Here is a 15663-nt window from a genome sequence, read left to right as displayed (position 1 = left end):
ACGGTCTTTCTTTTAGGTATCAAAATCCTGAAAGCAATCAGATGTGTAATTGCAGAAGATATATCAAACCTATTAAGTGACGTTTACAGACAATTGAATCTTTTAAAGTTATTTTTAAACTGTAAGGAAAACTGTGTGATTAGTACATGATACTCAATGACAATATTGTAACTGCCTATGTAGAAGATGTAGGTATCTTTAGCACTTCTAGATTTTAAAAGCTTAACCTACAAATGACCGTTTAATATTATTTTGTGTTATAACTAACTGCAACCAAACTGCAAAGTATCATCGGATTACATGATTGAAAATGCAGGATAGCTTCTTTTGCCAGCATTTAGTTATTAGATTGGCTTAACTGCATGAATTTACCTTTGCAATCTCTAGCTAGACTTTTGTGTGCTTTGTTATGCAATTAATTCTGTGTTTTGGGGTAATGAAGGTGCAATTGCACCCTAGAGAATATAAAAAGCATCGTGGTATATATGTATATGTACACACAAAATATATGTATATAAAAATAAAACCATCACAAGGTATAAAGACTACAGTGCCTATGACAAGATCGAACCTGGCTGGTGCAAGGCCCTGTTAGTATGCCTAGCTGCGCCCACTTAGCCTCATACAGAGCCACTGGGGGAGGGTTTCATAATACAGCATGGGGAAAAGGAGGCTGATAATGCTTTTCTCCCATCTCCTGGCAGTACACTGTTAATATTTGCCCTGCAGCAGCATTAATGCTTCTCACAAACCAGTTTAGGAGATAAACTGGCAGAAAACAGCACATAGTCTCACTGGATTCACTGAATGATTGACTGTTGCCAAAAGGCCTTTGGAAATTTACTCCTGCTTATGTACCCTTATACCAGTTTGTTGGACCCTTCTGTGAGCCAGCTTAACTTGTTAAAGAATAAAAAAAACATAGTAGGAAGACAGGATAGTTCTTCTGTTGTTTGCTAGTTTGGTTCACGGAAGCACCCTATTAGTGGCAGAGATGATGGGACCATAAGGCTTAGAGAAGAAAAGCAATAAAAAGGATTGAGTAATGTTTTCCCTTTCTGGTGGCAGTAAGCATTTAGTTCAGCTGCCTGTGGAACTGCAACTGGATGCTAAAAAACTCTAAACATTCTTGATGGCTGAACTAGCTCATCATGGAATCGGATAAGTGCCAATACCACTGTAAGGAGGGGAAAGGGAATGTCTGGTTGGGATTAAAAACAAACAAACAAACGAAAAAAAAACCCAACCAAAAAATGGGGAAGGAGAGGATAGCTTCTTTTGCCAGCATTTAGTTATTAGATTGGCTTAACTGCGTCCTCAACATATGTTCTGGGGAACGGAAGTGTGCTAAAGGATGATAAGAGAGCTAACCTTGTGTACAGCAAATTCAAATCTTACCAGATTTTATTAGTTTAAGCTTTGCACTATGTGAAATTAAACTGTTTCTGTATTAGCACTATATTTGGAAGGACTATAGCTACACATGAATAAGAAGCATAGCAAGAGTAGGTCTGCAGTGGGTATATCCTGCCATAAATAATCATCAATTGACTGTGTTTGTCTTGCATAAGACTCAGTGGTACATACTACCGGTATGAGAGCTTAGTTGTAGGAGTGTGCTTGTTCTTCCTTTATCCTCTGATTTCTAATATAAGCATATTTATAGGTACCTGTTAATAGTATTCAGAGTAATGATTGATTCTCATTGGAGAGATTTAAGTTTTTGTCAATGCAGCTTTTTTAGAGTTTAGAAATTTTCTGAGAAAAATAGGAACATAGTACTACAGGAGCATTTATATGTGCCACATATAATTCATAGTATTGCAGTTGTATTGCAGAAGCTGTAACCATTCTTTGCATGTTATATTTGAGATTTCTTTTTTTCAGTTCAGTTTTTTATAAATGTTGACTGGCTTATCTATGTGGAACTGTAAATAAGGCTTTGGGGTGGAGATGGGGGAACCAAGGTTGGAACAGAACCTAAATTTTTTTTCCCCCTCACAGCAATGTGAAATTATGTATGTACTTAAAATAATTGTGGTTTTGCAGGGTGGTTCTTGTTGTTTTCTTTGCTTTTCTTTTCTCAGGGAAAAAAAAAACCCCTTCAGATGTACTTCCCAAATACCACTGAAGTGACTACGTTGTCAAAAATGGCACTTTGCTATTAAGTTAGCAGAAGCTGTGTCTTACTAGAATCTGTTTTTTGAGGAGTGAGGAATATGAGCCTTGTGGAAGCATAATTAATTTTGACACTTCTGTGATAATTAAACATTATTCAAATACAATCTTTTATATTCAGCACAAAAAGAATACAGTGTAGATGAGAGCTTTATAAAGCTACAGCCATTTAAGAACATTTTCTGAAAGTTAGTTTCATTAGTGTTCCTCACCTTCCTGAGGCCCAACACCAGAAAGCATCTGAAAGGAGAAAGACTCTGAAATATGTTTGAGACCTGATTTTTGACTTAAAGTTAGTAGGATGGTTACATAAGCACTCTGCAAACACTTTAAATGAGCCTAAATACTGAAGATTCCAAGTTCATCATAGCTCTTCTATTTGTCTTGCTTCAGCTAACTTTCATTTTCCTGTTATTCCCTTGCAATCCTTCTGTATTTTCAGAATAAAAGCAAATATTTAAAAATTAAGGTTTATACCACATGCCCTGATCTATTCCCTGATTATGTGAAACTTCTGTTTATTGGGGTTTTCATTATCCTATAATATGCTTAGTGACTCTCATTTAATATTAAACAGTCTAGCTCAGCTGAGTAGGATTTCAGTATTAAATGCTCTAGGCCTTTCTTATTACCAAAAAATTAAGAAAAATTTCACATTGGTAAGATTCGACTGTGACTGTCATTTAATTTTCTTGTTTTAATCTTATAATTGTTTCTCTGTTTTATCAGTTTTTGTCTGAAGGGTGAGGGATTGGATGGCAGCTTTCCAGCTGTCATAGATTATACACCGTACTTGAAGTTGACACAAAGGTACTTTTTATCTTTATGCTGCTTTTTTAATTTTATTTCACTGGCAAAATTTTACTTCATACTGGGCTTCTTACTTTTCATTTCACATTCAAAATAATATCCATATCTAAATACAAACCTGTACACTTGCCTACCTTGCTGTTTCAGACTGGTGGAGTTATTACGTGACTCATAAGAGTGAGTCACGCTAACTTTTTTAGTTGGATTAGAATCACAGTTCAGCAAGAAATAATTTTTTTATTTCCTTTGAAGATCTCCAGACCAAGTTGTCCTTTCTCTTGGGCCTTTTCTAGGTAGTTATAAACTTAAAAGTAGTTACTTAGTAAATAAAAATTATATATGCCCTGGTAAACGGTAAGATTTGACAGATAAGCAGTATGCAGCATGAGCAGTTAGCACATAATAGAAAATCATGGCCAGTTGCGTATATATAATCTGACCTTCCAGCTACATTTTGCTCCTCCAATCAGCCATATGATTAACAATAAAAAGCATGATTGCTATCTAACAGATCAAATAGCAATTTGGCATCTCCAAAAAGCATGGAAATTAATGGAATGTGTTCAATTGTTAGGTTTGCCAAAATAAAGAAAGCAGTTGGCAAGTAGAAGTAGTCTTGAAGATGTGCAACTGAACATGAAACATCCTAGTTATTCTCTTGAAGTTCGTATTACCTTACATGTTAATGACAAACTGCATGGTTCAGTTATAGCAGAATTTGCATTGTGGCAGGATCATGGGGTTGCAGGAATCATTACTTAAAAAAACCCTAGTAAATGCTGTTAATGTAGTTGAAAGCATAGTTGTAAGGGAAGATTTCTAATGGATAAATTAAAATTCTTGCCTTTGAGACAGATGTCTGAATTCTCTGGCATACATTGATTCTGGATTATATGGAGATATTTTAACAATGAATCTGCATACTATATAGAGTCATACTTATGTTCTGTGAAATAATAGGCACATAGTCTTTGCTATAACCATAACTGTACATTCTCATTTAAATTTATCATAATTTAACGTAACAACAATCACTTCTTTATTTTTCTGCATTTTTAAAAACAAATACAATTTATTTTCAGATACTACTCTTTGCCCTATATTTGTGAAGGAAAGATTAAGTCACTGCTTCCTTAGATAGCATATCGTAATGCATTGGCCCTTTGTATTTCAGGAGAGTATCCCACAGACATAAGTCTGACTTACCATGGACAGCTTGACTAAGATCACAAGCAAATCTTTGCCTATTCTTTAGGTGGCTTTACAAATAAAAGTTTGAAATATAAGTTGTATTTGGTGATCTGTCCTATCCCAACATTTTTTATTCTTTTTGGTTTACAGAGTTTTAGGTATCTTTAAGAAATATGGTGCTTTAATTTCAAGGGGAATTTGCATTTTAACAAACACAGCTTTTCACTTGGCTAATAAATATGATCCTTCAGTTCTGACAGCATCAGCAGTGATGAAGAAGAGCTAAGAACGCTGGGCAGTAGTGGCAGTGAAGGCAGTACTCCAGAGAACGTTGGTCCTCCTTTCATCACAGATGAAAACAGTTGGTACAACAAATGCAAAAGGGTAGAGCAGAAGTACCGCCTTGCATTGGAACAGAAGGTAAAAGATTAGTTTTGTGTGGGGCTGAGGGAGCCAAAGCTCATCACCAGCCAATTGGTGACATATCCATTTAAGCAAAGGCAGAAAAATATAGTTAATATTATTTAGCTTCATATAAATGGTCTTAAATTTTACAGTCCTCAGAGTATCTAAGTATCTTTGCTCATTGGTTTGGGAGCAGGAGAAAGAGAATAATAATAATTTGGAGATCAGATTTCACAATCTAATATAGAACCTTTGACTCCTTTTTCCAATCTCAGAGTTACAAGCAGTGTATCTCTGAAGCTGTTAGGTTGTGAGCTTGAAGTGAACATGACTGCCCACGTGATTTTCCTCCTCCTTAGAGGCCATAGAATTTTATTGATGTAGGTAGACTGCCAGTTGAAGGTTTTTGTAATGATAGTGATGTTAAACTTTAACATTTAGTCTTACAGTAAACAAAAATGATCAGCAAAGTAATCCATCTACGAGTGAAAAGCAGAACTATGTTCTCAATGATACTGAAATGGATCTTTAGAAAATATATAGTTTTAAGACCTGCTTCAAGCTAGAATGGGAAAGAAAAAAAAAGTGTTTGATTTTAATAATTTAGGTGGCATATTGAATGTTACTGTAGAAATGAAAGGTAGGTTCTCCAACTACCACCCAAAATACTGTAAGTTAAAGGTGAAGTATATGTTCAAACTTTTTAGTATTTTAGTATTTTTAAAAGCAAAGTGTTTCTCAGTTGTTCATAACAACATATTACAACTGCAGAGACAACAACATGTATTAGCTAGTGACAGAGAGAAGGGGCAAGACTGTTTGTAGACACTGAAGAAACAGTGCACAAAAAAAGAAAGGAGAGGTCAGGCAAAATGAAAGGGAAGAAAAATTAAAGACAAATGGTTAATGTTTTTAAAGAACGTTATTAGTATTTTTAGTATTCTTTTTTTCTTAATGTCAGAATTTGATTTTGTTGAAACTGAACACAGTAAAGCATGTGAAAAGCTGGAACTACGTCAGGGTGCTTGGAGGTTAATTATTTCCTTTATTTTAGGGCATTAGAATAACAAGATTATCTCTCTGCCTTTCTAGTTTTTACTGTACTGAGAAGAAAAAATTTTTTTTTTTTTTTTTTTAAAAAGAAAAAAGAGAGGGGCAGATGGCATCTAGAATGGATCTTCTGCCAGTTGGGACTCAGTACATTAACTGTGGCCCAGGTCCTGCTACCAACTCAGTCACATACATATTTAAATTTTAAGAATGATTGTTGGCATGGCTTTGGCCTGGGACAACTAGCACTCTCCCAGATTATTTCAGGTCACAAGTTGTGAATTAGTGTGTGTCAGTGATCATTCCAAATAACCAGTATGACTTCAGACATGGCCCTTTGGAACTTGAGTTTTAGTATAGATATAGCCAGACTGAGAAACTATACCTGAGAAGGAGTCCTGGCTATGCTCAGTTCATTAGGGTAAATGTAGCTATGGATTGCTAAATGTCAGACTTAATATAGAATGGGTAGAATCAAAGTTGGTTTACTTTAATGCATATGAGATAAACTAGTTAAAGCTTTTCTAAATAACAGTGAAAAAGTCCAACTTACTGTGGGATGATAGATGTGAGAGGTATTTTTTTTAAAAATATGCATACAATTATTTCTTTTCTATTTTTGGTCCCTTAGATTTCTCATTTTTTAAATACGACCTTAAATGTTGGCATCCGGGTTGCTGGTACGATCTTCTCAGCCAATGTGGTATCACTTTCCATTTGGAAATAACATTTTCCCTGCTTTTGTAAACCAAAATGTGCCATTCAAAAGGAATCTCTTCAAATACATAAACAAAATGAAAACCTTCCCCCTCCCCCACCCACCCAACAGTCTTTGAGGTACAGGAACATATTCAAGACAGCATTTCATCCTTGTGTCCAGACAAAAACATAGGATTGGTTTGAACTCTGCTTTTCCCCTCACTCCCCAGAGATTGTAAAATAATTTGGAGTTTAATGAGGAAAGTGTCATCAGTCCTGGAGAAGCATTGAAGAGAACAAAATAGGTGGATGTTTATTTTTCTGAATACATCCAAGTAGTTAATTTCCAAGGATGCCCCATGAAGGATACTCCATCAAAGTTGTGACAGACATTTATAGAAACAGTATGGAAACATGGTGTCCAAATCCACTAGCCAGAATCACTAGGTAGCTTTAAGTCTACAAAAGCACAAAGATCTTCAGGGGCTGTAGCAGCAAATGGAGGTTTTGGTTTATTCAGGAGTCTAAGATCCAGAAACATTTCTACTCTATGGGAAGTTATTCGCTTATCTGATACTGAGCATTTCAAATTTTTGAGCATTACTATTTTCGTGAGTCACATTATTCCTTGTAGCATTCTCTTAATGAACTGCCAACTTTTATAGTCAACTGATGTAGGGGTGAATACAAATCAGTTTCATGATAACTCTTTGAAAACTTAGGTACATTTAGTACAATTTTCAAAATGATAGCTACTCTGACAGCCATTGACACTTCCCTACTTGCCCTCCTTTAGAATGCCTACTTGACAATTACAGCAGCAAAATAACTTTTTTATTCCCACAGACACAAAATTTTCCTTTGACTAATTTTCATTTGGGATGTTCCTGCCAAATTTTTATTTAATTCACTTCAACTATATTACATCTGTTCTATTATAATTTGAACAGATGACCATTAAGAGGTTAGATGGACTATGAAATAGAGCTCCTTTCCTGAGTGTTTCTCTCCTTCCCTTTTCAAGACCTTTTTCATGGCAGTAAGTTGCAGCAACAATCAAGTTGCACACAATGCAGTAGGTACCAGTCAATCAGAGTGTTTTCTTTCAGAGGGGCTTTTGACATTCTGTGTGTTGGAAAACTGGATGTTTGTGACAAGAAGACCAAGTTGAAAATAATGTATTTTTAGTAACTGATATAGTGAATTAAAATAGTAGTGAGATAAATCCGTCTTTTGCTCTATTGTCATTCACTTTGTTCAAACAATGATAAATTCCTTTTGTGCCTCCTAAGTATGTGCAGTCATTAATAGCACAGGTGAATGAAGTTTGCAAGGGTCACAATATACCAAATGACTGGATTTCAGCTAAGATAAAGGCATCCATATCTTCTGAGTTGTTTGAGTGGCAAGATAGGGTCAGGTATTCTTTTACCAAGGTAAATCCTAGCATTGCTTTATTGGATCAACAATGCTATGCTGGTTTAGACCAAGAATCCTTGGTTATCCTGCTATTCTATCTTGGATACTTGCCTGAAGTAGATGTAGAGGAAAGAATAAAAACAAAGCAAATGTATTTGCACTGGTTTTCCTCTAATACTTTCTTGGCCAACACATATCAGCTCAAGGACTTCCTGAAGCTGATAAGGGTTGTCTGTTTAGTAACCCGTAATGGATCTCTCTTCCAAATACTTGTCAAATATCTCCTTGACCCCATGTAAATTTTTAGCATCCGAATCATTTTTTTGGCAAAGTATTCTGCATATCTACCATCTGTTGTGTGAAAAGCCACATCGTTTTCTGTCTTTTGAATCTGGCTCCTACTAGCTTTGTTTCATGGTGCCTAGCTCTTGTATTTTAATGAACAGTTGCTTCCTTCCTGCCCTCTCCAGACCACTCTGGAAATACAATGAGTTTGTCTTTTCCAAGTTGTCTCTTGTCCAGATTAATGAGTCATAGTTTACACATTTATTACTTATGTGGAAGTTATCCCTTCCCTATTTTGGAATGGTGTAAACTGTTCACTTTTGTGTAGTAAATGCCTAAATTCTTTGTGTACTGTTTATGCTGGAGTTTTATATACTTTCAGTGGTGGGATGATGCATCTCCATGCCATTATAGGTAGAGGTATTTATTGTCCATAGTATTCTGATACTGATGCTTCATATCTAAAATCTTTTTGTAAAATGTCTGTTTAACATTTCTGGGAGGCAGGAAATTTGTGTATGTCCTAATGCATCATTTAGTACTTTGAAAACACTACTTAGAGCTCCAAGGAGTACCTTAACAATCAAGATAACAATAAAATTTGACGGGGCAGAACTAGGCATACTAAAAAGCTCTTAAGATTCCTTGGAACTTGTACCGAAACTAACATAAATTCCTGTCAAATATAAATACATCCAGTGGATAGAACTGTAATTAATCATAGAATCATAGAATAGTTGTGGACAGAAGGCACCTCTGGAGATTGTCTAGTCCAACTCTCCTCCTCATAAAAAGGTAGACTAGAGCAGGTTGCTCAGGGCCTTGTTCAGTTGGGTTGTGAATATCTCAAGGATGCAGACTCCCCAGCCTGTCTGGACAACCTGTTCCAGTGCTTATTTAAAAATAAAAAAAAAATTAAAAAAAGTTTTTTCCTACATTTAAATACTTTCCTGTATTTCAATTTGTGCCCGTTGCCTCTTTTCACTGGGAAGAGTCCAATTCCATTCTCTTTACACCCTCCCGTTAAACACTGATACACATTGATATGATTCTCTTCCTCCCCCTCTTCCCTCCCCTCCCAGCCCTGGACTGAGCAATCCCAGCTCCTTCTGCCTCCTCTAATATGAGAGATGCTCCAAACTCTTAATCGTCTTTGTTGTGATGGATTATATTAGTAGCATTTTACTGATCATCTAGTGTGAAACTTGTTTTCCTACTCAGTAGGACTATGCCTGTTCTGTGTCTGTGAAAATTACTTTTATTTTTTTTTTTAGTGTGGGCGCCTATGAAAGAGTTATGCATTTTTTCACAGGCTTCAAGGAATGTGCAAAATTTTATGCAGTATAGACTTACTGTATCCAGCTTTAACTAAGAATCTGACATGCTGGGACTCTGCTTGAAGAAGAAAAAGATATAGCTCCTTAGTATTGTAACCAGATGTGTAATTTGTGAGCATACTTTGTGACCAGCCTGCCATCACAGCTGCTGTTAAATACTCACATTGTGGATTTTTGTAAATGACTAAGTAGTTGGAGTGTGATTAGGACTACCTCATATCTTTTATAGTATCAACTGGTGTCATGGTTTAACCCGGCAGGCAGCTAAAATAACTACACAGCTGTTTGCTCACGCTTCCCCTCCCACCAGTGGGATGGCGGAGAGAATTGAAAAGAAAAAAAAAAAAGGTAAAACTTGTGGGTTGAGATAAAGACAGTTTAATAGGACAGAAAAGGAAGATAATAATAATAATATACAAAACAAGTGATGCACAGCACATTTGCTCACCACTGAGCCGATACTCAGCTAGTTCTCGAGCTGAACTGCCTCCCAGCCCACCCCTTGTTACAAACAGAGCATGACATCATATGGTATGGAATATCCCTTTGGGAAGTTTGGGTCAGCTGTCCTGGCCGTGTCCCCTCCCAGCTTCTTGGGGGCCCCCCACCTTCTTGTTGGCAGGCCAGTATGAGAAGCTGACAAGTCCTTGACTGCTTGGCAACAACTAAAATATCAGTGTGTTATCAACATTATTCTCATCCTAAATCCAAAACACAGCACTATGCCAGCTGCTAGGCAGAAAATTAACTCTGTCCCTGCCAAAACCAGGACAGCTGGAAAAATGATGACATAAATGCACATTCACATTCTAGCTGTACATATCCAATGTTACTAAAAGACGTGACCTTCACCAATTGTCCTACCTTATGCTTTACTGTAGATGAATATTTGTTTCAATAAATTTCTTCTTTGTCATTTTAATATGTGATGTGGTATTGCAGTTTTCAAAGAAACTTTAAAATAATGTTGGTTTTCTTTTATAATAATTCTGGATCCCTTTCATTAACTATACAGATCCATATAGATACATTCTACTCCTGTCCTTCTTATGCAATATCTAACATTCTGCATCTGTTAAGTCATAGAGTTCTGATCTTTTTCTTGTACTAGTGACTGTTCTATGTTGGTTTTGAAAAATGAATTAATGTTTCATGCTGGTGGCATTCCTGTCTCATTGTTTCGTCCATTATTCTGTTCCTCCATGGGAATATAAACCAGTAAATTATTTTCTTGATAACTATTAGGAAACATCAACAAATTTACTAGTATGTTTGAAGATAAAATAATAAAAAAACCTACAACAAAACTGAAGGAGAACTATATACATCTTAAACTAGAAAAATGTGAACATACATAATGAAAAGGTCTTTTTGATAGTGTGTTCTTTAAGGCTTTCTAACACTGATATTTCCAGGGTTACCTTGAAGAATTGGTACGACTCAGAGAAAACCAGCTATCTGAATCTGTCTCACAGAATAAACTGCTACTACAAAGAATTGAAGATATGGATCTAGCCCATAAAATGGAGAAGGAACAGCTGGAATATATCATTGTGGAACTGCAAGACCAGTTGTAAGTTAGTATAATGGAGAAACGTTGTTAGAGCAATATTGCTTAATTTATTGACCTTATTTAACTATACAATATGAAGAACTTCTGGTCCTGTGGAAATGAGTCGAACTTCTTGAAGAAATTGATGTATTTTAGCTTCTTTTTTTTTTTTCCCCCCGACAAGTCTTATATTCAGAAATGGCTGCCCTGAAAGCTGTAGTAGTGTACAACAGAATAATTCTGAGATTTTTTTTTTTTTAGATCTGAAATAGTTACAGTAAACTTGCTTAAATTTTTAACACCTTTTTATAAAATGTTCTTTATATTTTATTACTTCCATCTTTAAGGCTACGCTTAAAAAAATATTGGAAGCAGCTTCGTTTTGAACAGTGTTTTTAAAATGTTAGGCAAGAGACAATAATGAAATATTTATTTTCTTTGCATAGATTCTATTTTATTTGCATGGGGCTCAGATGCAGTAGAATTTCATCTGGTAGTCCTAAAAATATTCAAACTGATGAAATAGTTTGCTACTCACCCTTTCTTCAATGCAAGGCAAAATGCTAAAACAACAGGAAAAGGTTTAATTTTTTTAATAGCATGATATGCTAATATGGTAAATGTTTGAGTATCTTATCATCCTTAGGTAGTTTATTCTCCCAGCGCTCTCTGTTGGGTAGAGAGGTACTGTCCCTTTGCAGAGACTGTCCCTGGTAATATTTAAAGACCAAGAGAGATGGAGGACTTGGTCCTGGGGATAAATTGCCACAAGACGGCTATAGTAGGCATCTAAATTAATTGTATGTTCTGTTCTGTTCCTAACAAATACAAGATAAATTATTTCACCTTATATCTGGAGTAATCTGTATGTGTCTGAACCCTGAAGTAAAATGGAAGGCATCTGTGGCCTTTGAAACAAACCAGGATGAAATGAATATAAAGATGGCTTTAGGGTACTTTAGTTCCCTCTGCCTAACGTCTCACAGAGACACGACCCAGAAGGGTCTTTTCTATGCAGTAAAAAGTACTTCTAGCTTGTAAACAAAGTTTTGGGTTGTTTTTTTGTTGTTTTGGGGTTTTTTTTCCCCTTCTCCTCCTTATCTTGTGGTAGATCATTTTATTGCCAGTGCTTGAAATGGATTTTATGAAAATCCTCAGGAATACAGCATTTGCATTTTATGTCTGCTAATTTTAGAGTTGAGGAAGAAAAAATATGTTTTTCGAGTCTTTTTCTTTTTTTTCTGATTGCTTGAAAGCTTTTGAGATACCTGTTCTTCAGTTCTTTTCTGAACTTACTGATATAGCTAATGATTCGTGTTATGCTTCTTTGGCTTCTCCGATTATTTGGTGGGGGGGAGATGTGAGCTCATTTAAACCCACTCTGATACTTGGAAATCATGAATGTTCAGACCTGCTGTTAATTTTTAGCTGAACTATTGTTCTAAATATCTCAGGCTGTTCTAAAGATCTCAGTCTTTGGGGTTTGATTTTGTTTGCTGGCTTTCTTATGTAAAGGCTCAAATTGTGGAGCAGTTTCTGTTGTATCTTGATAGTGCGTTCTTGTATAGCTGTTTATAAGACACTGCAGTCAGGAGCCTGGACTGCACTAGATACTTGGAAAGAGAGAGGTATAATTTTGTATTGTTACTGTTGTGAGTGTAGCGTGCCTCTCAGATGAGCTCTTCGTAAAGTGTGTTAGGACCTCATAGTTCCTTATTGAGGAGAGGGAAGGGATGAACTGTTCCTAGCAGGTTTCTGATGGTGAACACCAGTCATAATGAACATCTTTTAATCATTCTTTCATGCTTGTTTTTTCCTTCTGCTTTTTTATTTCTGACCAAGGGTGACCTGACAGCACTAATATGTCTGTAATGAGGCATGAGTTTTGGCCAATTGCTTTTATGGTCCAGTGTTTTAGAATGGTGTTCATGTAATTCCAAATCTTAGTGTTTTGTTCCCCTACCATTAATAGCATTTTGAAGTAGTGAATGTACGCTGTAATCTTTTTGAATTCTTTACCAGCAGCTAAGAGCAAGTTTGGGATTGTAATTCTGCCTGAGACATATTACATTGCTGTTTGTAAAACACTTTGAGATCTGATTTAGGATCATTTGCTGTGTAATGGAAACTATTATAAATAAACTTTCTATATTTTCTTTTTAATGATGCTTTTCTATTCCACTGGCTGTTGTTGTTAAAGTAGCGAGTTCTACTGCTTCAAATTTCTGTTGAGTAAGTATTTGTTAAAGTTTCCAAAGTGGTATTTCACAGGCATGCAAGTCAAAAGTCTTTATGTGTACTCTCAATGGATTTGGGCAGAATCTGAGTCTGTGTCTAAGTCTGCCCTGCACACCCCCACACCCCCACCCCTCCCCCCCCCCCCAAAAAAAAGTGAGGGTAGGGAATAGACATCTGGCTTTCTTGGCAGTATAGGTTATTGTTTCTGACTTGGAAACCAGATAACACTAGTGATCGACAAGGCATTCAGGTTATAAATTAGATTACCTGCAGAGAAACTTTTCCATATTCACACTTAACAAGGCAATTTGCTGTAAAGCATGAAATAAATATGGAGATAGGAGATTGGAGAAACGTGAAAGTAATTTTTGTTTTACAGCTGTTATGCAAAACTTAATGTTCTAGAATTTTCAGTATTCTTGACTTTGTATCACATGCTTGAGTATCCAAACTACAGTGAACAACACAGTTTTCAGTTTAATTAAAAGCTATTTCATAGATCTCATGAATACCAATATCTGGAAAATAGTAAGGCTGAAAAATTATCAAATTAGTTATTTACAAAAGAGCAACTTTTTTTTATGTCTCTGAACTTAATGGAATTTCTTAGTAATATGCCCACCCATCTAGGGATTGGACACCTCACTTTGCTGGCAGGTGTCTGGTGGCAAATCAAGTTAGAAAAGTGAAACTGCAGTAGACCACCTAATCATCAGTCAGACACGTTTAAACTAATGCACAGTTGATCAAGAAGAAGGTTCAGACTAGATATTAGGAAACATTTCTGTACAAAGGGGGTGGTCAAACACTGGAACAGGCTTTCTAGAGAGGTGATTGATGCCCCAAGCCTCAGTGTTTAAGAGGCATTTGAACAATGCCCTTAATAATACACTTTAACTTTTGATCAGCCCTGAAGTGATCAGGCAGTTGGACTAGATGATCGTTTTAAGTCCCTTCCAACTGGAATTGTTCTGTTATATTTTAAGAACAGCTTGCTCTTTTACCACACTTTCAGCATCTCCAGGTGAAGTGATTGCCTAGTGATATGTGTCAATTGTAATAATGATGAGGCATATTCTGGCTTTCATTTGCTTTCTTCAGAAGTGTTTGCTGTCACTGGGATGTGTTTTTATCTGGGACTTGTTGTAGTTGAATATTAGAGAACAGTGCTTTCGGCTCCACTCTCGACAGAAATAGCGTATTTTTACATTGAGGGTGGGGCAGTTCTTAAGGCCTTGAGGTACTTAAAAAGAACAGCTCACAGGAGAACAAGCAAGAGAAGCCTGTGATCCACAGTGTGTCTAACTGAAGAAAACAGTTTGAATTCCATAACATTCAAAATGTGATGGGAGAGGGATCCCAAATCATCAAGAAACTGTATCCTGCAGTATTCAAAGCTTGTGGAGGCAGCCATTTCTTCCTCCTCTAAGATTCTGCAAAGAAGTGTTGAATGTCTTTTGGAGCAGAGAGACATTTGATTGTACACCCCATCAGCAAAAAAAATTCTGAGCACCTCCCCCTCCCCAAATAGGTACATTTATTTATTTATAAAGTATATACTTGTGCTACTGTACTAATATATGATATACATTATAAAACATACACAAAAATAGAAATTATAAAGGATGTGATAAAGATGAAATAAACCCTATGTTTAATTGTTTTCATTTATTAACTGTACAAAAAGTATTTTTTTCCTGTACCCTAAAGGGTTGTCTTATGCACCCCACTTTGGAGACCACCACCTTGAAGGACTAGTTGTTAGCTCAGTCGAAGAAGTGACTGGGCAAAATCTGGAACGGTTTGCCCTCAACATCCTTGCATTAAAGCTCTTTGTCTCAGCTTAAACAGGCTTTTTGTCCCTTAGGGGTGGTTCTGGGTCTTTCTTTTGACTTACTACCTGTGTTTAAGGCAAACTCTGCTGATCTTTGTCACTTTAAAGTTCAGATTCTGCATCTGATATTGATATTTATATATGTCAAATATTGACATATGATTACAAGAGAGATTCCATCAATTTCCTGAATAGTGACTCATCTCTGGTGTAGTGACTGACTGATGTTATAAAAGGTAATCACTTTAACAAAAAAAAGCTTTTTAAATGAAGTGATAAGGAAAAAGGAAGCCATTGTATACAAAGGTTAAAAAAAAGCTCAAAATGTTTTAAATTTTTTTTTCCTCTGCTGTGATTTTAGTTGAAATGACAATAGTGCATAATGTTTACCAACATGGGTTTCGTCCTAAGGTATTTTTCAGGTTTTCAAGCTGGTGTGCCTGGTGTAAGATGGTACAGCCCATTTGTCCCAACTGGTGCAATATTTTAATTTTTTTTTTTTAATTTATCACAGGTATTGAAAATTTATTTCTTAGATTCAGTGGCTATGCTATATTTCATACTGCTCTGGTTTTTATCTCCCTCTGTTTTTTCTTCCTCTATCCCTTCTTTTTCTGGTGTTTTGTGGAAGGGCCTGTGAAGGGAAGGAAATTCAAGAAAACTCT

General features: G+C 36.1%; 1 protein-coding gene across 1 annotated transcript in view; it reads left to right on the top strand.

Moving 5' to 3' along the window:
- Positions 1-15663, top strand: part of RUNDC3B (RUN domain containing 3B) — a 58496-nt gene that overhangs the window by 24857 nt on the left and 17976 nt on the right. Inside the window, exons 6-8 of the mRNA XM_054814429.1 lie at positions 2908-2988; positions 4431-4599; positions 10790-10947. Of these exons, the coding sequence (XP_054670404.1) occupies positions 2908-2988; positions 4431-4599; positions 10790-10947 (408 nt within the window). The remainder of the gene's footprint in view (positions 1-2907; positions 2989-4430; positions 4600-10789; positions 10948-15663) is intronic.

The sequence above is a fragment of the Grus americana genome, chromosome 2 (assembly GCF_028858705.1).
Source record: "Grus americana isolate bGruAme1 chromosome 2, bGruAme1.mat, whole genome shotgun sequence".
NCBI classification, from domain to species: domain Eukaryota; kingdom Metazoa; phylum Chordata; class Aves; order Gruiformes; family Gruidae; genus Grus; species Grus americana.
The sequence above is the reverse complement of the archived record's forward strand: the minus strand, read 5'-3'. Positions and strand labels throughout refer to the sequence as shown.